The sequence below is a fragment of the Festucalex cinctus genome, chromosome 15 (genome assembly GCF_051991245.1).
Source record: "Festucalex cinctus isolate MCC-2025b chromosome 15, RoL_Fcin_1.0, whole genome shotgun sequence".
NCBI lineage: Eukaryota > Metazoa > Chordata > Actinopteri > Syngnathiformes > Syngnathidae > Festucalex > Festucalex cinctus.
In genome coordinates, this window is record NC_135425.1 from 19927642 (window position 1) to 19955073 (window position 27432).

Genomic DNA, 27432 nt, shown 5'->3' on the forward strand with positions numbered 1-27432 from the left:
AACAGTATTTTGCTCTGTGAATTCGAGGCTCCAAAAAATTGCCCCAAGGGCCAATTGATGGTCCCCGCACCTCAGTTTGGGTAAATCCGAATTACGGTCCCTTTATTTAAATTTAAAAAGCGGACCAAAAAACTATGCAACGGTATTTCGCTTCACTCCAAAAAATGTCCCTTGACCCATTTAGTTTAAAAAAAAAAAAAAAAAAGGGGGGGGGGGGTGCATAATGTTATATGCAGATGTATTTTTGCTTTGATAATCACTGATCCAGTCCAAAAAAGAAAACAAACAGCTTTGACACATTTTTGGTTCCCGGGCCTCAATTTGGGTAGACGTGATTTACGATATTATTTCTCTCTGTAAATTGATTAACCTCGCTCTAAAAATAAAATAAAAATTAAAGCCTCTTAACCCATTTGGGCCCCCGAGTCAGTTTGGGAAATCCTGCTTTGATTTAGAGTTTTAACAAAAAAGAAAAAGAAAAAAAAAAAACACAAAAGTGTCATGGAAAAATGAGAAAATCGCACCTTTTTTTAAAGCCATGTGTTCCGAGCGCTGACAATCAGGATGTGTGGATTCACTCTGGGAGGATGTGACGTGAACTGCTGTGCTCTCGCTTTTTTTGCCGAGTCATCGTCCTCTTTTGCCGATCTAACACTTGGGAGGGACATAAAAATGATGAAAGACTGATTCTTAGGACTGATTCCTTGGTGCTTTGGACCAGGACTCTTAAGCTCCACTAGGCTGACCTCAACATGGAGAAAAAAAAAACAAAAAACTTTTATCATGCAACTCCACATTTTAATCATGGACTTTCTTCATTAGCCAGCTTGGACCTATCTCGAATGGGACAATTTCAGTGTTGCTTTTACATTTTAAAATTGATTAAAAATGTTTATGCGCCTTCTGACTCCAGCATCAATAATAATATATATATGAGATAAAAATGCAAGTTGCCATTTTGATGTTGCATAAAAAAATTAAAAAAAAAAAAATGGACGGTTCATTCCCATCAAGGTGTCCCATCACCGGTTGTGTAGTCCAAGATTCCTGATTTCTTTAAATGCAATACAGAAAAATCTGCTTTCTAATAAAAAGTCCTTACTTCACCACAAACTGAATTTCTTTTTTTGTCAACATGTAATTGTACATTATATTTAGCTTCCTATTTGCAGTAAGTACAATATATGGTAATTTTATTTAAAGCTGTTAAGCTACACATATTGTATTGTTATCACCATGTTGTCAAGCTATGACACTTATGTGGTTGGAATTTAATGGGAAAACTAAAACAAAAATATTGGTTCACTTTAGATATATTTTAATCAGAGATTAACGATGTGTTGAATTGAACTTTCCAACAAACATAATTTACTCTATTTTGTGTACAACAAACCATGTGAACATTGGTAGGCACGCCTCTCTTTAATCGCATTCCTACAGTGATGCAAAGCTAGGAGGGGCAAAGTCATCAACGATACAATGTATTTTGGCAATAACACCAAAAATAGCAAGGATGCCACCATACATTTTATATATATATATATTAGTAAACCTCATGAAAATCGGTTCAGAAATTAGCAAACTTATTTTCAATGTCCATGCATTTACTTTGATGGAAGGTCGCCCCTGCCAACATGGCCGCCACCTGGGCACGGCGGTTACTCTGAACAGCTGTTATCGATTGGTCATCCTGCTTTCATAGCGTGATAAAAAAAAAAAAAAACATTACTCCAATTGATTACATTTGAATTACAGTGCAGTCATCACACCTATATCATTAGGCTATTTTGTACATTTTAATTATGTCACGTTTTTTCTTCTTAAACAAGCCTGCACTCATCCAAAGAGGGGAAGCATCTCTGGCATCGATTGCTCATCCTGCGTTCTCACTGTGACGTAAAGGTCGCTCATCTGAAATCGCGCGGACGTTGCAGTGTGTTTGTATCTGTCACGCGACTTAAATGTCGCAGACTTTTATATTTTGAACCTCAAAGAGCAATTTTTGAATAGAGAAGCTTATTGCAGGAGACGTTTTATATCTGTGCTTGAAAATGAGCGACGACACTGACTCCCCTCCCGAGAGGGAGATGAAGGTAAGCTCTTGTTATCTCTTGGTGTAGCTTGGGCTAGTTAGCATGAGTTAGCTGTTTGCTAACATTCAAACTCTTAACTTGTTTGTTTGTTTGTTTTGTCATATCTGAACTGTTTGGACTTCTGACAGCAATAAAGAAAAAAATATATATATACCATAAATATCATTCTTTCATCCTGGTATTTGACTTCCTAATGTGACGCAAAATACTCAAAAGGGATACTATTTTAAAACGTTGTATAGGCTACTCTGAGAGACTGTAAGACTCACATTTGACAATTGTGTACTAAAATGGATTTTAGATATACCAGTGTATGTCAAGAAAATCTAAATTATTGACACTAAATGTCTTCATGTTCTTTGACCAAGTATCATCTTAAAAAAACAAAACAAAAACAAAACAGCATCAGCAAATGACAATTCCGAACATCCGGGCATTTCTGATACTTTGTTGTGCATATTGGTATTGGCGATGTATTTACTTTGTAATTAAGTTGTGCAGTATTGCACGCACCACCGAGCTTCAGCACCTTCTGTGTCTTTTCACTAAGTTTTCATTTTGTTTTACAACTAAAAAGAGGCTGATGTTATCGGCATTACCAGCCTTAAGTCTAACTATAATTTTCAGCCTTCAATTATTCAATATCTATTTCGTAATATTTATTTCCTGGATACGCATTCCATTTGATGAAAACTAAAAGGTGATACTGGTCCTATGTTAATACAACTCAACTATTATCGGCAACAGATTCTTTCAAGTGCCACTGAATGGTCCTAGTACCACATTTTGAGAATCACTGCTATAAGCTATCCATTGGTGTGAGTAGTTGTTTCCCTGTCTGTGCCCTGTGATTGGCTTATTGTGACCAGTCCACTGTAACCTACAGTTTGCTCAAAGTCAGTTGTGATAGTCTCCAACTCACCCACAAACCAACTGAGGAAACGCACTATAAAAATTGGATGGAAATTTTCTATGAAAGTCTGTTATTTGGTTCCAGGACTTTCAGTTCCGTCAGATGAAGAAAGCCAAAGTTTTCGAGCCTTCGGGCGAAATGCCGAGAGAGCGCTCCAGCTTGCTGGCCGTCTCCAACAAGTTCGGCCTGACATTCGCCGGCTCGGGCAGGATATTCAAGGTCTACCGCACGCAAGACATCCTCGCTGCTGACAAGCAGGATGGCAACTCCAACACGATAGGTATAGGTGGTCTCAAGTTCAGTAACAGTGGTACCTTGAATTTAATTTGTCCCATGACCATGCTCATAACCAAATTCACATGTATGTCAAAATCTACTGTCCACATTGAAATGAATAGAAATGCCATTAATCCGTTCCGGTCCCTAAGCAACACCAACATTTTGTAGAACAAAAGCAAACAAGTGATGACATGTATGTCAAGTCATAAAATGGGGAATTCAAAAGTCAAGGTACCACTGCATGTGTCTTCATTTCCATCTTATTCTCATGTTTTAATTTTGTTTCCTTGTAGTTGACGGAATCTCAGCTGTGGTGGAGGTGAGGCTGGATTCGGCGCTGCATAACTTGGCTCTCAGCAGCGACGAGCTTTCGTTGTCCGTATGTGCCGTCTCGGAGGAGGCCGCGCTATTCGTCAGCTTCTACGATGTCCGCACCTTCGTTAACCAGGTAATCTCGTGCATTACGAGATTGACAAACTGTGACAGGAAATGCTTTTCTTTAAATAGCGACCATTAACATCATCATTCGCTGCCATCCCACCCAGATTAATCCGATTAGTGTATATATAGTATAGAGGAGCTGCCTGTCAATGGCTAGTGGATGAGAAAAAAAAAAAAAAAGCAGTTCCTCCATTGCTTGCACACTCTGCTGGTAGCTAACAAAGATATTCACTTTCGTATCATGGCTTGGTCCCTATCCCTTGCAAATAGCAGGGATTTTCTGTATGCAAATGCCATTTTGTGCTCTTTCCAGGCACGGCCGCAGAAGATTCCTTTCGCCTTGTGGCAGCCAACAGTGCCCTCGAAGACTCTTGTCCTGGACCTCAAGTGGAATCCCGCTCAGGCGTCCATGTTGGCCGTGTGCCTATCCGATGGCAGTATGTCCATCTTGGACGTCACTGACGACGTCCGAGTTCGGGCCGCTCTCCCCGCCTCCAGCGGCGTCACATGCCGTAAGTGAGGCATCTCGCGCCACGTTTATTAACCAAGTCGCCAGCTCCTGCTCAATTTTGGCTTCTTTTTGATGTCATTCCCTAGTTTGCTGGAGCCCCAAAGGCAAACAGGTTGCCGTGGGGAAAATGAATGGCACTGTCAGCCAGTATACCCCAGTAAGTTCAAATAATGATTACAAACTAAAAACACCTTTATTGGTAACTGACTTTGTTTGGTTCAATCAAAGGCCCTTGAGGAAAAGAAAGTGATCCCGTGTCCACACTTTTACACTTCAGATGACCCAGTCAAAGGTAACTTCCTTTCATTATACACCGTATTTTTCTTTTTATAAGAGGGACTTTTTCCTATAGTTTGTCTGGTCTTGCCACTTGAATACTCAGGTTTGACGTATTAACTTACTATATTAAAATTAGAGCTCGAACTAGCTTCCAAAATTGAGTTGTCGTTCTGTGCATTCCACCAAAAGTATTTGCCAAAAGACGGCAGAAGAAGAAATGAAAGAAGAAGCTGGTGGTAGCTGTAGTAGTAATGTATATCCACCGGTGGCCACATCCTTTATAGCATGCTAAAGAAGGTAGCGGTAATGCGCAAAAAGTATTAGCTGACCATCAAAAAATGGTGTGTGTGTGCTCGGAGAGGCAACGTTTCCATTAATGTAAGAACGCAAAATTTGTTAGAAACCAATCAGCAGCTTGTGCTTGAACTTTGTCCATTGGCACAGCCTGACTCACTGGGTCCCGGTACTCCTTTTTTTGGGCCACATTTGAAGAGCGCTTTGAGTTTCTGAACGGTTGGGGTGATTGTATGCTTTCTTTTTTCATTGTATGCTTGGAGCGTATTTCCAAATTCAGCCATAATTGGGGAACAGGGATTTTGGATGGGAATCCGAGCTTTACTGTTGATCTCTCTTTTTCTTTAAATAAACTTACAGCCCCCCCAAAATGTGACTTTTACTCACTCTGGAGCAACTTGTTTTTTTTTCCTTCTTTATGATGCATTTTATCTTACTGTTGCGACTTAAAACTCCAGGGTGACTTATAGTCCGAAAAATACGGCACACGTGTCTTCCACGTATGTCTTTCCAAGTGTCATCACCACCTCCTCTTCTTTGTGTTTGTTGCAGTTCTCGACGTGTTGTGGTTGAGGACGTTTTCGTTTGCTGTCGTCTACGCTGCTGCTGACGGCTCCCCGGAGACTCCGCCTGAGCTTGTGTTGATCACCATCCCTGTGAGTATCCGTGCATTATTATGGATGGGTGAGTGCGAATGTCTTAATTGGTGCTCACGGCGGCGGCTATCTGGTATCGGTCTGCAAAAAGTCGTATTGAACTTCCCTAATTGTTATAGTACTGTGACTTGGAGCAGACGATCACAAAAAATTGAAAGTTGGCCACTCAGCCCCGCTGGGTGATTTGATACATGAACGCCCTGCGACATGAACTGTGCGATTCCGTATTGGGTTCTGAGGCTCCCCGTCCAATATGTTGTAAAGATGGGTCAAGGATGACACAGGTTGCTATAGAAATATGACATGGGTGAGAATACAGACAAAAATTGTATTTATTAACAGGCAGGGATCGCCGCCATTTTGGTCATATGTTTTGCTATTTCATTCACAGGTACATATTGTCAGTTGGGCAGAATCCTCATACTGACAAAACGACAACAAAAAATGCCAACTTCAGCCCAAGTTGTATTATGCCTTATATTCTTTTATCATTGCTCACACATAACACATTACAGTATAACACCCCCCCCCCCCCCCAAAAACAAAACAAAAAAAACAACAACAAAAAACATTCAATTGCTAAAAAATGCAAATTTATTATGCTGCTATTGATGAAGATAGTACAAATGCAGAGCCAGCGGCGGCCGTGCACTTCAAAGTCTGCCTTTTGCCAAGCCCCCACCGACCGTGCAAAAATCCTTTTAATACATCACAAAAGCATGCATCATCCTCACAAGTCTTTCTAAAGGTCTTAAGTCATGAGCGATGCAATAAATAAAACAAAGAGCCGATTAACCTTGTGTATTAAGCGGATATTAATATGCAATGGAGACTTGCCACCGTGGCTGATGAGGGTCCTGCAAAGACACATTGCCGCAATCCATTAAGCAGTCACTTTAAATGTAGGTAACCTTATTATTTTCACTCACTGTCTAAAAAAAGAAGTAGCTGTTAAATACAGGTGACAATTACGGCACCTAACACTTCTCCGACCTAAATGGAAGCCAAGAGCAGCGATGTATTTGTTTTCAAGCTATTTTCACCGGTTTAAATGGTTGCTCTTTACTGTATTTGTTTGTGATGATGCGACTATGCGTCCACTCAGGAAATGTAGTTGCCCAAGATGAGAAGAGATGGCGGCGTGTGGGTGACTTGGCTGAAATTCCAAACTTTGCTTAACGTCTATTTCGCCATTTGGTTGCACTCAAGCCTGAGCTCCAAGATGCTGAATAAAGACAGCTAGCAAAAATGCCACTGAAACAACTAATACAATCCAACAAGGTAGCAGCGGACCTGGAATGTCGACAAGGAGGGACCCCCGGCTGTTGCTATCTACCATGCCCATCGTGGCTTTGCAATACTGGGAGATGGACGTCCGCGACCCGTTGTGGTGAAACGGCAGCACTCTCGAGATGGCTTCAATAGTGTTTGAGGCAGCGAAGTGACTTGGAAATCTTCAGCATGAAGGGCGTCAAGTTTGGGTTGTTTGAGACATTCCACCTGGCGTCCGGGCTGCAAGATGTTTTCTTCTTACACTGGCATGACAGAAAATAATTGAGAAGCACTGCACTAATCCAATATTCATACAACTAAAAACTTTAAAATGTAATGAATTGATGGAGTATAACGGCCTTAAAATAGCATATAAAGCATCATTAAATTTTATAAATTAACATGCAAAACAAATTTTAAAAAAATGGGAAAGTGAGTACAAATTAAGAGGAACATGTATTTGTTTTTCCAAGCCTAAATACAGAACAAAACAAAAAAGACAAATGTATTTCAACTTAAAGTATCACTTCGTGGAACAATCTGGATTATAAAACCAAATCATCTCAGTCTATTTGTTTTTTTTTTTTTTTATTGTATAAAAGCACAATTACTGGAAAAATACATTTAGCACAAGGTCATGTTATTGAATTATTTTGTTGAATTGTTACTTTGAAAGCGTCTTAACTGTTTGCTGTCATTTATTTATTTTTTATTTATTTTTTTAATGTTGATTGGGGCAGTTATCACACGTTTTTACTTCTTTCTGTCCTCTTTTCTTCTTTTAAAGAATGAAATAAAAAAAATTGAAATTGAATTGAAAATATGTCTGCACCCTAGTTATGTCAAAAGATGATGCATCTTATTTTTTTTACCATAGAAAAAGGATGAAAAAGTGGAAACAAAGTACGTGAACTTCAGTGACACTGTGTACGGCTGCTGCACGGAGCGACAGCACCACTACTTCCTCCGCCACATAGAAGACTGGTGAGGCTGACTTGAACATATCAACATGGAGAGCTTGCACAATTTGACCATTTTGAAACATGGTTTGCTTCATCACTCAGGAACCTTGTTTTGGCTGCTTCTGCAGCCTCTATCGAAGTCAGCGTCATCTCCAGACAAGATGACAAGGTGCCTCATTAAGTTTACATTTATCAGATGGAAATACAGGAAATGCACTATCCTCTTGTTCAGCCATGATAATGCTGTTTTTTTCTTTTCCAGATTTGGGAGCTTTGGATGCTGGAAGACGCTAGTAGGGCTGAGCTGCCCGTCTCTGAGACCAGTGAAGACACGCTGCCCCTCGGCTTAGCCATCGACTACACCAGCCAGCAGGAGATCCGCATCAGTAAGTGCCTACTGACTCATTTAATGCCCAGAATGAGTTAAGTCGTCTATTAGAATCAAAACATTATGTGCCAAAGTATAGTTTTGTTTTTTTTCCATTAGAAGGGTTTGATATGGGTCTGATGCACTCACGCTATGGTAATCAGCCAAATGTGTACCATTTTGACCATTTATGTTTTTTTTCCAACTGCTTATAATGGAGGCAGGGGGACTGCACTGTCATGGCGGCCGCTGTGACAGTCCAACGCTTTAGTCAGACAATGCCAAGCCATCATTCAAACGGGAACATACTATACTATCTATATCACAGAGTATGTTTTAATTAGCAGGTTTTTACCAATCTTTTCAAAATTTTACTTTTTTTCTTTTACATTCTTTTCAGTTTCTCTCTTTTTTTTTTTCTTTTTTTTTTTTTTGTTACGCTACTCACTCTTTGGTGGCGTGTTCGTGGCACCACTTGTTGAGGCTGTGCCTTCTTTTGCTTGTTGAGAAAAGATGCAGAAAAAGCAAAACACTTTGACGCTGACTGACCCGAGCCCTCGAGAGCAGGCACTTGGTTGGTTGGTCTAACATTGTGGCCGGAAAGTGCGTCAATGGCATTCTCAACACACCCTTAGTAAAGAGCACGGGCCAAAATCCATCATGTTTCTTTGTCACTGCAGTGTTTGACAGAGTTCACGTCGAGAATAATAATCAGCATCCGCCTCAACAGACATTTACGTACACAGTCTTGTCGCATCCCTCCTCCCGTCATCAAGAAAATAGCTGCAATTTGTTGCGGCATTCTTGACACGATAAAAATCCAATGTGCAACAGAAGATGGAGACGTCACGTTGACAGACTGGGGGGTTGGGTGGGGTCGGGGGAAGGTAAATGAGGCACTCATTAAAAATGTCTCACACAAGCTTGTGGACCACAACAAACAACAAAGCGGCCCAGACATCCCTGCTGCGGAATACTGATCAGTGCCTCTCTCTCTCTCCCTCTCTCTCTTGCTCGCTCTCTCTCTCTCTCGCACTTGCTTGCTCTCTCGCTCTCAGTATATGGAGACTTGTTGTGCATTTTTGTTCTCACACAAACAGTTCCATTTCCCAGGTGTCCGAACATGTCTGTGACACGCTTTTGTCAAAATATCCCGGGGATCAAGAATTACAGCACAATTCACAGACCCTATTTCTTGTCTTGCTGAACTTAGCCTGTTTTCTCATGCAAGTGAGTGACTGTGTGCCTCGTCCCATATACTGCTGGCTATCGTTAAGTCAATGTGCATAAAAAGAATTTGACTTGAAGATAATCGAGGAGTGGGACCCATTGTTTAGGAGTAACGGGGATCTGTTCTTAAAATAACTGACTTGCTAAGAAAAATTAAAAGAAGAAAAATATATATTTTTTTAACTTATCTTGGTACGCATCTTAATTTACCAAATATTCTATATTTCGTTTAAAAATGTCATGATTGTGTTGAATGAAAGAAGGAGCTTTTTTTATTTATTTAAAAATTACAAAAATAGCAGCATAAATTGACCCAATTAAAAATCTGTGAGAGTGAGGGACCACTGTATAGGTCTTAAAATTATGTTTTGTTTTGTTTTTCCCCTGAAGTTTTATGTATCGGAAGTACTAGTGGAATCGATAGCTGGTATTGGTGACCACTCAGGTGTTGAGTACTCACTCTCTGGGGAAAAAAAAAGGGGACACCCCTGTATATACATATTTTTTTAAAGATAATTGCACAAAAATAAAACTGTGCCTGACTTTGACAGATTCATTTTCAGTAATTGTTTATTCACCTCCACAAACATGTTTGTTTACTTATTGTTTTTGTGTTTCCCTTTCATGAAGGCGATGAAAAGACATTGCCCCCGGCACCCACTATGCTCATGCTGTCTACTGAGGGATTGCTTTGCCCTTTTGCACTGCTGAACCTCAACGCCGGTGTCAAGCAGCTGATTGTACCCTGCGCCACCCTCACAGCGGAGGGCGAGAGACCCCCCAAACCAGGTAGGGTTAGGGTTAGTTTACCCACCACAGATGTTAGTTGCACTGCTTGTTATAGATACGACTATTTGTCTTCTGCAGTTTCTTTGGCAGTGCAGCTCCCCAAATCTGCCACGCCACTCCCGACTGCCTTCCCAAACCTCGCCGCGACTTCAGTGGCCACCTCATCTGCTGCGTCCCCCTTTAGCCTTGTTCCTACAGCAGCTTCATCATCATCATCATCGTCAGGCTTCGCTTTCTCCTTACCGCCTATTAGCGGCAACTCGGCCGCTCCCGCCTTCTCCCTGGGCTCGTCCACGCCTTTCGGCTCTGGGGCCTCAGGCTTCGCGTTCGGCGCTGCCAAACCTCCCGCCGAAGCCCCCTCGGCTCCCTCTGCATTCTCTTTCAGCACCCCCTCGAGTAAAGTCACAGCCCCGACGCCCCAGAACCTCGCCACTCCCTCCATACCTACAGTCAAACTCAATTTGAGTGACAGGTAAGACCTTTTTTCCTGGCTGTCAGTCGCCCCTAGCATGCAGAGTTCCCGCAAAATGGAATGGCTGCATCAGAGAAAAGTGTTTGGAAAAATGGGTACTTTTATAGAAAGTATGAAAAAGGCTTTAAACCTCCTGTATTTTTGAACGCATACATTATGGTAGAACTGCAGCCTTACTACGAACGGTGTCCATCTTCTCAAGGTTTTCAGCAGTAGAAGCTCCAGCAGAACCTCCGCCGTCCTTCTTCTTCACGACATCTGTGCCCAAAGGTGTAGTGTCAAACGGCAGTGTGCCTGCCCTTGCTGCTGTCACCACCAAGCCAACCGCAATGTCAAGTCAGCACAAATCTCCACTTCCAATATTTTGTGTTCTTACCTGTACCTTGTCTCATAATTGTGGTGTTTGCTTTTCAGCGCCAGTACATCCAGTTCAAACCAGCACACCACCTGTGGAACTCCAAAAACCATCTCCAGCTCCCCTGGGCTGCATCCAAACCCCACAGGTTTGTTTAAAAAAACAAACAAAAAAAAATCCCTGTAGTTTATTTTGTCTGCATGTAATGAGGATACACACATTGCTTATGGAAGGACACAGGTAGGCTATACATAAGCATGAGGCAGCATGTATAATTTTTAAAGTATAATAAGTGAAATCATGCTGTCTGGTTCTTTGTCAACATTTTTTTTTTTATATGAAAAAGTAAATATTTAATCTTAGTTGCTTATGTTGAAGTATATCTTAATTGTATTTTATTTTTAAAAAGTTCTTTCATTTATCAACAAAATGTTGAGTTTAATTGGCATTCAAGTGAATTGTTTTGGATGAATCTAAAATGCACTACAAGATTTACAGATGAACTTCATATGAACCTATGTTTGGAATGCCATGAACATAAAATTCACAATGGGTGCTTGATCCCTAAATGGACCAGTACATGTCCTGATTCACTTACAATTAGTATTTACACAGTCCTCTTCATCATGCTGTTCACATTTTGACATCATGAGACCAAGATAAGCCTCATGAGACTCAATTGGTCCACAGTACCTCAGGTCAAATTCAGGTTGATCTGTAATGGTTATGGAACCTTTTAAATGTCATCCTGGATTTTTAAAAGCCAAAAGCCAAACATCCCTAGCTTGCGGATTTGTGTTTCTAACCCTAGTTGTTAACGTTTTAAGTGTGTAACTTAGAACACATTTAATAATTTTGCCTTATTTTTTTGTCATCTCAAGACCCATTTTCAGAAATAGGCAGATAAAGATAAGGATTTACAGTACTTGGTTGTTTAATTTCAAGCTTTATGGATGGGCAGGCACTCTCAAGTTGAAACGCAGCTATTGATATGCAATTTAAAAATTAAATTTTCCATAATTTGTGCCCTTTAACATAATCAAGGCCATTAAATGAAATATCAGAAAACAGAATGTTGTTGTATTTTTTTTCTCAAGTTACTGTACTGTACTGATTTAGTCAGTTACTTTAAATTTGAGCAGAAATGATCATGTCTGGCATCCTGTTGCAGGCAGTTGAAGCTGGAGTAAAGCCGGTGGAGAAGCAGCAGCCTCAGCCAAACAAAGAATCTGACCCCATCACAACTGGAATACTGGAAGAGGTGAGGTTGACACTAAGGAACGTGTGTAATTTGTTTTTTTAATTATTATGTGCCTTTTTGACACTCTTGTCAGATTTCACACTTCCAAAAGGAATTGGATGATTTTAAGGCAAGGAGCTCTATGGCCGATTTCAAGGTTGGAACCAACGAGGAGATGAAAGAACTTAGGAAAGAGTCAGAGGATCTGAATGTTTTCACCCTAGAGATTAAGGAAACCACAGAAGTAAGGTTTTTAAAAATGTGAAATACACATTTGAGTCAATTGTGATCTATAAAAATGTATCCTCTCCAGTCTCTGCACGGCGACATCGGGACATTGAAAACCAACTTACTGGAGGGTTTCGCCGGGGCGGAGGAAGCCAAGTCTCAGAGTGAACTCAGCAAGGACCGAAATTATAGACAACTGCTGTACAAAAGACCCCTGGACCCACGTAGTGAGCAACAGCTCAAGGTGAAAACAAGACCGTATTTGAAATGATTCCTTCCAGAGTCCGCAAGTATCAAAGCATAGGGCATCCAACTAATCGGCGGTTAGCATGAGATGCTAATGTAGCAGCCTACATATGTTTGGCCTCTTGTTGAATGTTACAGAGATAATACAGTAATAAGAAGCTACCATTAGTAGCCTACATAACCACTCAGTGCTTGGTCTTCTCAAACATCAAGACAGATGAGTCTTAAAATGGATGGAGTCACAAAAGATCCATATTACAATGTTTAGTTTCCATTTGTCAATACTAGCTTGGGAATCCTATTAAGCTAACCTCTCTATTTGCTCTCAGTGCTCTAGCACAAACTGATGGTTTTAAAATGGCTGTCACAGAAGATCCACATCAAGTCCTTTGTCCATTTGCTTCCCCTGTAGGAGATTCGCCAACTCTACCAGTATGTCATTTTAGCTGTGGAGGATGTCAACGGTGTTCTGGATGTGGAATGGGAAAAACACTTGGAGAAGAAGAAGAAGGAGAAGTACGCACAAACCTCTCCTCATTATTTAGTGACTTGCCATTTGCATTATCTGTTGTTGATCACGTAGCGTGTTGGCAGGCACTTGGTGGTGCCTGGGCGCGAGGGTCTGTTCACCACGCTGGCCAACAACCTTTTTATCATCAACCAACAAAAGAACAGGCTGGACCAGCTGGTCAACGAGCTCACCTCACTGCACCTCTACAACAAGACGGACGCTCCCACTGCTAACCGCAACACAGTCTCATCTGGAAGGTTGGTCAATTACAACAAGAATAGTTACCGCAGCCAAGGAAATTTACGACATTTATCCACTGAACTTTTATTGTGATGTGACTGAATTAGCATCATTTTACTTTTTTTTTTTTTTTTTTTTTTTTTTTTTTTTTTAATAATAATAAGGATGTTCTTTCAAAGACGTGTCGATTTATATATTTTGTGACTATTCACAAAATGATGACATTATACTTATCATTAAAAAGACTAGTTCCGAATGTCATAAACCATTGCTGATCCATTGCGCATTTAACTTTCATGGAGGCACCCACAACCCCTTCTCTCAAACACATACTAGCATGCATACCTTGGAGGCTGTGGTATTATACTCCAGTCTCCACTTTGCTGCAGTGTCAGTCTCTTCTTGGCGGGGAAAAAAAACCTGAGCCAAGGAAATAAATGCAGACCCTTAATATCTTTTGTTGTTTGTTAGCATGCCTCTTTCAGACTGAAGTTTTGTTGTCTTTTTTTTTTTTTTTTTGTAACAGTTTGGAAAGCGAGCTTAACAGTTTAAGAGATGCCCTGCTGAAGGTCCGGCTGGACAACACCGCTCCGAAAGCCAAAAGCCCATCACCAGGTAAAAATTTGATTCTACATTTGTGTATACAGTATTAGTGACAATGCAAGAGGTCAAAACATGTTTCCCTTTCCAGTCAAGATATCGCCAGTTAAACAATATCAGCTGCGCAACTTCCTCTCCAAGGGGCTTATGCCTCATGTTCGCTCAACTGCACCAGGTAGTCAATCATTCAAGTGAACAAATGAACTAAGAAATAGAATTGATAAATTAGCATGGTCATCTAAATATTCTTTTCTCTTGCCAAGCCAACCTATCACGTTCAGCTTTCCTGTCACCAAAATACTACGAAGACCTGGACGACATGAGCTCCACCTCATCCCTTTCGCAGTCCATCGAGCCTCATCTGCCTCATTTGGAGGTTGAGGAGGAGGAAGCGGAGCTGCAGCCCGACCACCTTCCCATGGCCGCCGCGGCCGCTCCTTCCTACCCCCGACACCCCACCGTGGTGAGGACTCCCTCTATCCAGCCTGGTTTCGGAGCCATTCAGTCCACACCTCTAAGCAAAATGCAGTCAATGCCAGGCATGGGCTTCAGACTGAGCCCTATTGCCAGCCCGAGTAAGTAAAATAATGGAATATTACGGTTTCATTTTATGTTTATCTTCTTGGCATGTTTTTGTTTAATAGTACAGTTTAATTCTCATCAAATGAAGCCTTTTCCTTATCTTACTAACTCATTCTCATAGTAGTTTTACTTGTGGTTAAGTCTGTTTTTCTTATGATAGTACAATGTAATTCTTGTTTTAAAAAAAAAAAAAAAAAAAAAAAAAAAAAAAAAAAACCTTAAATATTACTAATATTCTGATATCTTGTAAAATTTGCATTTTATCATAAAATAACACATGTATTCTGTTAATATAGACTTATATTATTTCAACTTAATTTTTATAAAATGCCACAGAGACCTTTTTCCTGTCATATTCCCACATATGTAGCAGATTTTTTTTTTCTTTTTCGTAATATCATATTGTAATATCTTTCCTTTTTTCCACCAATTACAACTTTACTGCGATACAGGAATATTGCATTGCACTTGTAAAGCTGCTACCATTTTCATCACATTTTTTTCATAATTTTCTTTCCTTAATATTCCTCTTTATTGGAATGTTGTCGTACATAAGTATTTTTTTACCTTATTGTCATAAACTAGTTGATTTCTTATTTTTCTGACTTCTACTACCATAGTTATTTCCTTTACATTTATAATTTCAAGCATGTTTATTATATATATATATGTGTATTATGTCTCATTTCAGTTCCCACCAATAAGATCAACCTTAGTGGCGCTGACAGCACCGCCCTTTCCACGAAAACGGTCAAGCATGGGGCACCGCCTGCAGAAAGGACCGTGCCAGTCACCATCCCGGCCCAGCAGGCTGCCGCCAGCGCCGCCCTCCGTAGACTGATGGCCAATCAGAAGACAGGTAATGTTAAACATGCAAAACATTCCCTAATATAGGAACATCATGTTTTTGTTTTGTTTTGTTGTTTTTTTTGGTCGCAATTCGTGAGTACCCTTTAATACAATAAAAATATTTATTCTGGAGGGAGCACTTTATTCACATACATAAGACACTACACTGTGTTTGTGGCCAAATAACTCCCACCGCAGTGGCAATTTCGGCAAGCAATCAAATGTATGCTGCTGTCTAGATATTGGGCCAGTCTAGTTGCCATGGTGTGTGGGTGTGCGTGTGCGTGTGTGTGTGTGTATTTTGTAAATGGTGTTCGCAATTATATTTTTGCAAATATGTAGATAAAAGATATACTCCGTTGTTGAATTCAACGCTTGATGGGCGGACAGGGCCTCCAAACGCACAACTGTTTGCATGCTATCAATAAATTATACATAAATACACAAATCAATAAATATGTCTGTTGGTCACTAGGTGGCGACAAAGCCCTCCAGGCAAAACAAGCATTGGTTCGCACTAATTTCTCAATGTAGTTCTTCAGAAAAAAAAAAAAAGGCAAACATTTTTGTGTTGCAGCTGTCGTTAGCACCTCCTTGACAGAGTCCACCTTAAAAACCGTGCCGCAGGTGGTCAACGTCCAGGAGCTGAAGGACAAAGGGGTTCCTGTGTCAACCACCGCAATTATCAGGTACTCTACTCTTGCACAACACACTCAGGATGCAAGCAGTTGGCACTTAAAGCAAATGTCCTCACCACACTAACACACTACTCAGTTGACTTTGAGCACATTATGTAATTTTCATTGTGCTTCATCATGCCTTGAATCGATGGTGATAGTGAGTAGACCCCATATGAGCAGTTTCTCAATCTCAAGCACGCAGAGTATGGTCATCCTAAGAACGGAACCGAGAACATAGTTCCTAAAAACGCTAGTCTTTTCGTTATTGGAACGGCTGTATACTTGTGATTACCAAACCACCCCGCCCCCTACTACACACACACACACCAGTAGCGTGATTGTGCATATATATAAAAAAAAATAAAAACTCTTCTGTGTTCTTTTGTAGCTCGTCAACATCTGACCAAGCCGCTGTGCCGCTGCAAGTTCCTGCATCTATTGCATCCAATCTTCCCAAGCGAGTAAGGGGGGAAAAAAAAATAGAAACATGTCCAAGGGTGTTTATTGATACAACTGCAAATTGTAGAGGCATGCATTTGCAACATATGTGGAATAATATTAACTCACATTTAATTGTCACAAAAAGTAGTTGAGTGAAAAACTTAAAATGCTCCCCGGCCGCATGTTTTCATCTCTGTAACCAATGCAATCTACCAAATTCTTCTTCAATGTCATTATGAAAACTTTGTTCAGCAGAATCCCGGCCTAGGAGTGCAGAAGCCATCCAATGAAAGCACAAGCACACCACAAGCGAACTTCATGTTTGGTGAGCTCATACTGTGCATGAGCGTGCAATTTGGTGGTTGTATTATATATTTCCTGTTTTGTTGCAAAAAGAGGACAATTAAGTTCCCATTAATTACTGACTTCATTTGGGTCCTTCAGGTCAGCTTGACTCATCTGCAGCACCTGCTAGCTCAGCTGAGTCGAGTATCAGCAAAGGTTTATCTTTTACGCCAACGTAAGTCCACTTAAAAAGAAAAGAAAATACAATGTGATTTTTTTGTATTATTTAGATGGATAATATCAAATAATAAATGAATAATCAATAAGTATTTTTTTTTTGTTATTTTGTGTGCCAGAGTAAATAATTCCAATGAAAATTTGATTGCTGAAATATTATTCTAAAAATGGGTTCCTTCTTTTGCAGCCCCTCAAGCTTCAGTTTTGCGTCTGTCACTCCAGCAGTTGGATTACCACCAGGTAAAGAGCTTCATGTGTTATAGAAGATTTCCGTTGCTGTCCGGCGGAAACCTCTTATGTCCAAATATGGTCAAATTCATATATTTTTTTTCCACAAATAAATACTAATGGTCTGTCATCACTTGAATTTTGTCCAATATTAACCAATTTAAAATGGTGAAAGTAGCTTGAAAACAAATACACAGCCTCTTTGGAACACAACTTATGTCTGAAAGGTGTTGCAAAACTCCAACGCTTTCATAGTTCTCTGGAAGCTGTGTGGCGGAATTGTGGCCTGTATTCGTCTGGATGTTTTTTAGACAATATTTTACTATATAAATAAAGATGACTTGACTTCACGACTTTATACAGGTATAATCTCGAAGTGAGTATTTTGGTATTCGGACAACACTACAACAGAGCTCCAGATGTTTGTATTTGCAACAATTATAAAATATGTTGTGCATGCCTCCTTTAATCTTGTTTGTGTCTCTTCAGTAAAGGATGTAAGCGAGATCTCCTTTGGTGGAAATGGCAAGCTATTCGGTCAGACGATAGAGGAGCCGACAAAGTCCACCTCCCCTTCCCTAACTGCTGCCGTGTCGACCACACAGCCACCATCTTCGGAAGCGCCTTTACCCGTATCCACCATAGTTGCTGCAACGTCAACGCAAATTCAACTGCCTAAAATAACCGGAGGAGAAACATTAGGCAGTTTCTCCGGACTGCGCGTCGGTCAAGGAGAAGAAGCTAAAGATGGCGCTGCAAAACCTACTCCTGCAAACACCGCTTTCACCTTTGGAGGGGCTGGAACTGGCAAAGGAACGGCACAGTTCAGCTTTGGTGGTGATCAGAAGTCTGCGGGAGACTCTTTGGGAGCCGACTTGTCCAAGTCCGGGAGTTTGTTCAAGCCTTCTGAGACTACTCCCAAGTTAACCTTGTGTGTGACCACATCCAACACGCCTACCTCGGAGCTGCACACGTCTTTTAGCAGCCTCCTCACGGCCCCCGCAGAACCAACGGAAGAGCTCAAACCAAGCCCACAACCTTCAGAGCGCCCATCATCGCACGAAAAAGACCCTTCTCCAGAACCTTCCGTCGAGGGCGCCACTCCATTAGAAGCCCCCAAACTTTTGCCGGATGCGGTTGCCGTCAAAGAGACTGATCCTGTTTCCGATGCTTCCGCTTCAGTTCCAGCAACGGAGGCAACCCCCCCGGCCCCAGTCGCCACGGCAGACACGACCCTGGATGTCACCTCTGCTGCCCCTGTGGTTCCTGTATCCCAAGCAGCCCTACCGGCATTCCAGGTGTCCACTTCTGAGAAGCCCGGCTCCATTTTCACTCAACCCATTACTACGGAAAGCAGCTCTACCACCGTGACGCCGGCTGTCAATGTTCCAGCTGCCCCAGAGGCTACTGCCAGTCTGACTGCTGCCCCTGCGGCCAGCACCCTTGGGGATGGCACCCCCGCTTTTTCAGTCACGACAACCACCACTGTAGCCGCTGTGTTTGGACAACCTGCCACGATCCCTCCAGTCTCCACAGCCGCCTCAGCGTTTGGCTCGTCCGCCTTCGGCACATCAACTGGAGGTGGTTTCGGCAAGTCGGTTTTCGGCCAGCCAAGTGGCTTTGGCCAGCCCGCTAGCAACACCACAACTCCCAGTGGTTTTTCTTTTGGACAGTCCGCATTCGGAGCGAGCGCCCGCACTGCCACCACTGGAGGAGGAGGAGTATTCTTTGGAGCACCCACGCCAAGCAACGCCAGTTCCTTTACTTTCGGCACGAGCACAAACGCCAACACATCCAGTGGCACCGGCACTGGACTGTTTGGACAGAGCACCACCTCCGCGTTTGGACAGAGCTCCACTTTCGGACAAGGGTCTCTGTTCGGGAGCAATACCACCACGTCCTCATCTACAGGATTCAGCTTTGGTCAGCCATCAGGTAGGTTTACTTTAGTCTCTCTATCGACTTTTATTAGCAAGTATTTTAAACAGATGGGTGACACGTAAATATTTGCCAATGCCATCTAATGTGGGTAGAGCACAGAGTCAAAATTTCAAGTTACAGTGATTGCGAAGATTTTGAGAAGGATTAAAAGAAAAATGATGTATGCAGTTCAGGTAATAGAAGGATGACACGAAAGTAAGAGCCATTGCCTGAAATGAAACGGGAAGTCAGCCATTTTGTTTCTGAATAGCTATTTTGGGAGGATTCCAAGGATCGGCTTCAACCAGGAAATTTGGCCAATATAAGTCCAATCATGAACAGATAGACTTTAGAGAAGCTTTTTTTGCGTATGTTGTGTAGTGTGGCCGGAACAGTGTAAAACCCTGATCATTAGGATGAGGATTCACCATGAAAATCGGTGCAAAAGCACATTCATGCCTGCCGGCTGCTGTAATTTTCTTTTTTTTTTGAAGGCTTTGGATCCTCTGCTTCGTCTGGCTTCGGTCAGCCAGCCAACACAGGAAGCGTATTTGGACAGGTATCATTATTTTCTTTCTTTAAAAAAATAATATTTTTTTTTCCCAAACTAACTATGATTTTTCTCTCAACAGCCATCAGGTGGAGGGCTGTTTGGTTCTAGCACCAGTGCAGCCGGTTCACCAGGCGGCAGCCTCTTCAGCGGCTTGGGAGGCAAGCCGAGCGTAGACGCCGCCAACAAGAATCCATTTGGTCCTAATGCTTCCACCGGAGGGTTTGGACAACCTGCTCAAACTGGTATGAAACACTTGCCCCATCAAAATGATCTAATGTCACCTTGAAAGTTATATTTCCCATGTTTCCCACAGGTACCCCCAGTCTCTTTGGTAGTACTGCAACCAAACCCATGGGATTTGGACAGACCTCCTTTGGAGACCAGAAACCCAGTGGGACCTTCAGTTCTGGTGCAGGGAGTGTTGCTTCCCAGGGCTTTGGATCCTTCGCCAGCCCAGCAAAACCAGGTACAGTACTGTAAAAATTCTGGACTTTCTTTCCCGTGCCATCCTGGTTCTCGTTCGTTTGCCGGTGAATCTCCAAAGTGGAACAAAATCCCTTCTGTGACTCTGGTGAGGTTTTTGCGAAGTTGTTGAAAGTTCAATGATAGTCCTGTTACCGTGATAAACCCGTGCATTGGCCCCTCTCACGCAGCACCATCTCTTGACATTTCCTTCCCCTTTTGTCATCTGAGCTTCACAAGTGCCCTTATCTACTCATCCCAGCCATGCATGAGGAGGGTGAGAATGTATTGGTGTTACCACCACAATATTGATCATTATCGCATTGTGTCATTTGGATATTGTTACATCCCTAACCGATACCTTAAGGCTGGTATCAGCATCAATATAATCGGTACTTGTTCATTGTTGTGTCTTTTTGCACCTTTGTATTTAAACACAATAATAAATGTTAGTGAATACTGTAAGACAATCTGTAATGGCAAGAGGAGACCACTACCAATAGTAGCTGCATTAGGAGAGAGCCAGAAACATACTTTTATTTTCACTTTTGACATTGCCTGAGGTGTATTCAGATGGCCAACAATTATATTTGATGTTTACCTACAGTAGTCATTGCTTCACATTCCACAGTTGTTTCCAGTGTTTTTGAAGTGTTAAGTGCTCACCCATCGCAAATTCAGCGTGAATGTTGCAGAATTGAATTCAATACTCACTAGCGGTAGCGTTGTTTGCCATCTCCTCACATTCACACACAAATGTCTTGTTGAGTTTCACTGGACTGTGAATCCAGGTTTTGTTTGATTAATATCCGCCTGATAGCTTGAAGCAAACAAACGTGCTTGGAGTGGGAAGCCGCCTAACGACCTAATTTCAAAAATGCAACATGAGCTCCTATCTTTTAATGTTATCATTCAAAGCAGCATTGTTGGTCTCATCCCTCCAGGCTCTCCCTCCTTCCCTCCCTTCATTTTCAGCAGGATATTAGCAAACCCCCACACCCTAATGTCTGATCGCCGTGCTACGTGCAGCCAATGTAATCTTGTTACATTAGCGCAATCAATTATTTACTGGGGCGTGCTGGGAGGCGCGCTGTAATTTCAGCACACCCGCCGTTAAGCCCGCTGCAACTCGCACATTTCACGCCATGAGACGCTTGACAAGTTTGCATCCTGGCTGCCTACCACAAAACAAATCTATTAGTAGAGGTGTGTGATGTATTTTTATTTTTATTTTTTCTCACAATACTACCACCAAATATCCGTAAGAGAATTAAGTTCATCAGCCTTTTTTACAAGAATATTACAGTGTTGTTGAAAAGATTGAGCACGTGGCAGCACATCTGCTTCTTTGTCCAGAAGTCTTTGGTTCCAGTCTGTTTGTAAAATATAATTTACAAGAAGAAAAATAACAAATACCAGAGTTAAGTTGAACTAATTTAAAAAAAATAAAAAATCTTTGTGAGAATAGTTTTTTAAAAAGTTTACATCTTTAAAAAAAGGCATGATTTCACAAGAACTCTGAATTCATTTAAAATTGTAATACAGTATTGCAAGAATAAAATCTGAATTTTACAAATAAAGGGAGTGATTTTACAAGAAAAATGATTTTACACAAAAGGTTGTAAACTTGCAAGAGTATTCTTTGAAATTTCTGTTCAGTACAAGAAGTTAAGTTTGTGGTTCACACATCTCAATCTCTACTTAACATTGTAATATAAACAAGAAAAAAAAGATGTATTTTTTTAATTAGTTGTAGTAGTAAAAAAATAAATAAATAATTGACCAAAAAATCAGTGTTACATGACTAAAAATGCAACATTACAAAAAAGTCTTGATGACGTTTTTTTTTTTTTAAGAATTACTGTATTTACTGTAAGTAGACAGTTTTAGTTCTAGAGAGTAGTTGGAATATGAGAAATTGACGAGAATTGCCTCGTAGTCGAGAGCTCCTCATTTGAATGTCAGTCCAGGTTCTCCTATGTGGAGTTTGCATGTTTTCCCAGTGCTTGTGTGCTTTTTTCCTCTTTGTACTTGAACTTCCTCTGACATTCTAAAACATGCATTTTCGGTTCATTACTCTATATCATCAAACTCAAGGCTGGGAGTCCAAATAAGGCCCACCACATCACTTTCATGTTAAGTGCATCAGTTTTTTGCAAAATAAGTTTTCATGTATGCCACAAGGCATAACGTCCCTTGAGAGTAGCTAGAACTGCAAAGTGGCCAGCACCTAAAATGTTTGACACGCTGTCATAATTGACCAAAAATGTGAATGTGAATGAATGCCCATCGTTGTCCATCTGTGATTGGCTGGTGACCAATCTGTGGTGTGGACCGTCTCTCACCCAAAGTCAAAGTCAATTATGTTCTGTTCCAACTCAACTGTAGAAGATGGATTGTTGTACTGTTGAAGTGTAACAAACCCATCATTTGCGCTTCCTAATTCAGGCGGCTTCGGCAGTGCCCTGGTGTTTGGCAGTCCTCCCGCCTTTGGCTCTTCGCCGTCATTCGGCGCCAGTGCGGCATTCGGTACCAGTCCCTCCTTCAATAACGCAATGGGCTCCTCCGCCGGGAAGGTGTTTGGAGAAGGAACGGCCGCTTCCAACATGGGCGGATTTGGGTAAGAAGAAGGAACAAATCAAATAACTACTTAGAAAATACATTTGCCATCTTCATCACCAGTGTGCGCCTATATCAGTTTGCATGACCACCGGCCTAAATTTGTGCTTGACTAGATTATTCCCCTCTGATAATAATCTCACCCGGGGCTCATGCGGCCTATGGATTAAATGGTCTCACTTCCTGTCCCACTCTCTGCGTTTTGCATACTCGCAGATCCGCTTGCTGATGAGTCGCCGGGCGCGAGTCCTGCGGAGGGGATTATCTTTTTAAACCTTGATTCCCCCCCCAATCCCCTCCCCCATCATCGTCCCCTCACATGCACCATCTGACACCCTCTGCCTTTGCTAGCTTTGTTTGTGAAAAGCATCTAAATATATGTTGTGTATGTTAGTCCAATAAATGGTGGGTTTAATCCAGGCTTGTAAGATTTGTCTCATCTGCCCCTCTTAAGCTCCACCCAGCTGTACACTTGGTTACAAAATACCCAAACATCAACATTTGGTGGCTCGATGGTTAGCTTGGGCAACATGCGAACATAAGCAATTTGCATCTACACTTACAAGTCCATCTTGTTAAAAAGCACAAGGCAATAATTTAGATTAATTATAGAATTTAAATTATAGGATATTTATTGTGTCTTAGGTTAGCTGTTTAAGATTATAAAAGTCGTTTGGCTTTTTCACTTCCCTTCTCAGAGATGCTGCAAATGTGCTGCGTCACATGTTTGTGAGTCACACACGTGACGGGAGAATGGTCCTGTATGAAGAAATGTTGCTATGATTCTGACTCTTGACTTTTACTTTCTTTCACAACGCCTCAGTTTCGCCTCGCCATCCGGCGCGTCGTCCTTCGGGGCGCTAGCCAATCAGAACGCCCCACCGTCATTCGGGAGCCTGGCCCAGCAGGGACCTGGATTTGGGGCTCAACCCAGCGGCTTCGCAGGTTTTGGACAGCAGCCACAACCAGGAGGTGAAATGTTTTCTTCTTGTCTTTGCATCTTCTTCTCAACCAACATTTGATCGTTGTCTTACTTGTATAGTACTTGTGTTTGTGCACGTTTATACGTACTGTATAACGATGTATTTGTTTTTATAGGCTTCTCTGGAAATACCTTTGGATCCACAAACCAGTAAGTTCATGAACACTCACTAGATAGATTACTATGTAGCGTATTTCACTTCATTGGAATAGCGGACATCACTCGTAATGGATAATCTTTTGAGGATTTTTTACATTCCATTAAATGACATTTAATTGATATTATTTTCCAATCGTTAGACATTAATATAAAAAATGTTACAAAGGGAATGTAGACATTGAATTGGTCTTAAAGTGACATTTCAATAATGTACTCCGTCTTCTTGCTTCTTTCAGATCAAATTCCCAAACCTTTGCCGGTTGGCGAAGTTAATTTGCTGATGCTGCATAAGTCCACAATGCTAACTTGATATGCTTCCAAGCTCTTTTTTTTCTGTTACTTAGAAGTTTTAAATAAAATATAAACAAGTTTTACATTAATTTACTTGATTAAAATATGTTCCGAATGACCAAAAAATTACATTTCATTTTTGATTGGACTTTTTTGAGTTTTTTGCTTTCACAGATATTACTATGTTGTGATTTGCTGTAAAGCATTCATTGAAGGTAAGCGCCCTCCTTTTAATTATTACATATGTGGATAACAAGTCATTACTTAAAGTGGCAAATTTGATCAAAAATTTGTCATTATTTTTCACTGTAATGTTGTGGGGAAAAAAAATCTGTTGTTGCAGATTATTGGCAGTTTAGTATTTTGAACCGACATGTTAAAAATGTGCCGTATACATAGAAAAGGAAATCTTTATTTTATATTTTTCATGGAAATAAATATGTTCAAAGGTAGAATTCTTTCGTGTAATTACAAGAATGACTTTTATAGTTATGTATTTGTCTTACTGTTATAATCTAACTCTTTAAGTTAAAGGTGAAAAATTGTGTGGTTGACTTTGCCCACCCATGTATAGGACACTGATGTAGAAAGCGATGGAGAAAATGCCACATACACAGAGAGCTGCCAACCGGCCTTTGTTAGTCTTCTGATCGTGCCTCAAAACTGCCGTTCCATCCATGCGCTTCAAACGGAGTCGTCATCTGGAAAAACGCTGGCTTTTCCCAGGCAGTGTAAAGAAGGCTTTACTCTCAAGTGTAAGTAACCATTTTGTTTGGCCTCTGATACTACCTAAGATTTGACTTAATTCTTCACTTCTGCCTCGGGTGTGTTCATGCTGAACCGTGACGCTGAAAAATGACGTGTTTTTCCCCCAGCAGTGTTAAAAAGGGTTTTGCATACAGGCACCTTTCCGCTTCACATACCTCCTCCAAATGCGGTGCAAAAATGTCATGCCACTGTCCGTACGTCCGACCGTGCCTTGCCGCCCCACCCAAAAAGCTAATACCGAGGTCACGTTTGGCGTTTGGGGAATGTCAGGGTCATTGTACGACCTGGGATTGCCACCTGCCAAAATGTCGACATCCACATTCCCGGCCGGTTTCAAACGGATGTGAAGAGACTGGAGCCAAGTCAGTTGTGCTTGTAAGTTGACATATCCGGGCAGAATTCGTGAAATATGGCAATTTGGGGACGATATGAGCGAGCACCATCACCTGTTTGGTTTGATTATGATTCTGAAATGCCGTTTATGAATCATGTTTAAAAAAAAAAATAAAAATGTTCTCAGTCAATCATGTTCTGATAAAGAATGGTGCACATTATTCAGTGTATGCAAACTTACAAGCACAACTATAATGCATTAGATGCATCGTCTGTTACAGCTTCAACCAAAGTCTTTGATTTTAGAAGTTCATCAGCACCCACTGCATTAAAAAATTTTTCTCCATTTGCATAATACCTCAAACGTTAGCAAAATAATCTGCAGCCACAAAACTCCTTTTAATCCTCGCCCTCCCCGTATCAACGTTGCGACGGAAAACACAGGAAAGTCTCACAGACACTTGCGAGGATGACAGCTGTCATGATGGAATTCCGATAAAAATAGCTGCCGACCACGCGCCAGCCAAAAGCGCCCACTAGCCCCACGTGAAGTGAACATGATCCCATCCACACTCCAGGACTGGCTTTGCTCAGCCTCTGCCAACAAGCCACGATTAGCCACTCTACAACCTTTCTTCCAAACCTTAACGAATTGCTGTGAGTCGTTTTTTCACGGGCTAACCGCTTTACTTTTCTTTGGTTCTTGCTTTAGTAATCTTGACATACTGAATGAACACTAAGGTGCACACTCTTTGTTTTTACAAGGCCAGCGAAAAGATTACTTCCTCGATGCCACCATTTCGGCTAAAATTGAAACAATGCGATTCTTCCCATTATGTGTGTGTATCGTTTGTTTTTACAATCTGGATGAAAATGTGATTGGCCAATTTATTGTGTTTTGAATGTTGTCAGCAAATAGCAAATGTGGTCGAGATCAGTCCTTGAGTGACAAATGGTCCCATTAGAGAGCCACGGTGACATTGGCACCGTTGTGGTATTAATAGTAGCGTCTGGTGCCAAAGATAGTGAAGCGGCGATTATTTAGCATTAATATCAGTGACAGGTGGGCCAAGTGTGAGCTGTGCTAATAAAAGTGAGAATGTGACGCTCGGAATGCCACCGGGATAGAGTCGCGTCCAGACTGTACAGTCCCAGCAGCAAAGCAGGCGACCTTAAACCATCCAAATTGAATGTTTGGTCATATTGGATGCGCATCGAATATGTGTTGTTAGTGTGTGGACATATTGGGCTATAACGCTACTGCAAACCCATGTATCATGCACATTTCTCACCAGCAATTGTTTTGCTAAAAAAATAAAATAAAATGTTGAATTCATACCTCAGTAATGGTGTTTTAGAATGAAATTGCAACTGTTTTTGTATAAATATTGTGAATGGTGCATATGTATCAAGTTCATATTGTTGAAGCAAAAGTAAAATATTAAACCTTTTTGTAAAGTTTTATTTTTAATAAGAATGCACATTTCAAGGAAATCTGTTTATAATATGAAAAATAGCACGACAATTTTGTAGTTTATACAAAAAATGCAGTAATGGCAATTAAATAGAATTTGAAGAATGAAGATTTAGCCACATTTTTTGTTTCAATTCAGTGCTGCTGCTTCTGGTGTGCGTGCCTCACCACCTGGGAGCGGTTAATTCAGGCATAAGCATATACAATACATGGATGACGCTGGTCAAAACTCCTCAATAAGCCATTACACAATTAGTCATTCTTTACAGTGGATAAAGAATATATGCATGTGAGTATTGTCATGTCTGTTACTTTTAACTCATTCACTGCCTTTGACAAGTATACTTGTCAATTGTATTTTTTAGAGCGGTGCTAAATGGGGGCGAATCTGAGCATGCTCCACTGTAAATATCAAACTTGGAAACAACTTTACTGATGCCCAACCACCGGTAGATGACATCATTGCCCCATTTTATAGGAAATAAACACAGTTTCAGAGTCCATGGGAGAAATGGCTGTATTTTGGCAAACCTACATTTTTCTGCTGTCAATTATAAAAGAACGGGACGGGACAAAAAGTAAGGAGTCTAT

General features: G+C 41.2%; 1 protein-coding gene across 3 annotated transcripts; it reads left to right on the forward strand.

Annotated features, from left to right (window-relative positions):
* The first annotated feature begins 1888 nt into the window (after positions 1–1888).
* On the forward strand, positions 1889–24355 carry nup214 (nucleoporin 214). 3 transcript variants are annotated; one of them, XM_077496649.1, is made up of 36 exons: positions 1889–2093; positions 3091–3286; positions 3579–3733; positions 4040–4238; positions 4324–4394; positions 4466–4529; positions 5363–5466; positions 7616–7722; positions 7803–7869; positions 7963–8086; positions 9928–10086; positions 10165–10558; positions 10761–10894; positions 10973–11061; positions 12085–12174; positions 12248–12397; positions 12467–12625; positions 13040–13143; positions 13222–13395; positions 13905–13993; positions 14070–14153; positions 14242–14553; positions 15252–15419; positions 15987–16098; positions 16478–16550; positions 16783–16855; positions 16975–17050; positions 17240–17292; positions 17770–19215; positions 19695–19759; positions 19833–19995; positions 20067–20219; positions 22664–22835; positions 23658–23806; positions 23933–23966; positions 24212–24355. In XM_077496649.1, exons 1-36 carry the CDS (start codon positions 2052–2054, stop codon positions 24246–24248), a joined length of 5841 nt encoding a protein of 1946 aa, XP_077352775.1. In that variant the 5' UTR covers positions 1889–2051; the 3' UTR covers positions 24249–24355. The 3 variants fall into 3 exon arrangements, with proteins under 3 accessions (XP_077352775.1, XP_077352776.1, XP_077352777.1); XM_077496650.1 differs by having other exon boundaries at positions 16786–16855; XM_077496651.1 differs by lacking the exons at positions 1889–2093; positions 3091–3286; positions 3579–3733; ... (2 more) ...; positions 4466–4529; positions 5363–5466 and adding an exon at positions 6222–6368.
* The last annotated feature ends 3077 nt before the right edge of the window (positions 24356–27432 follow it).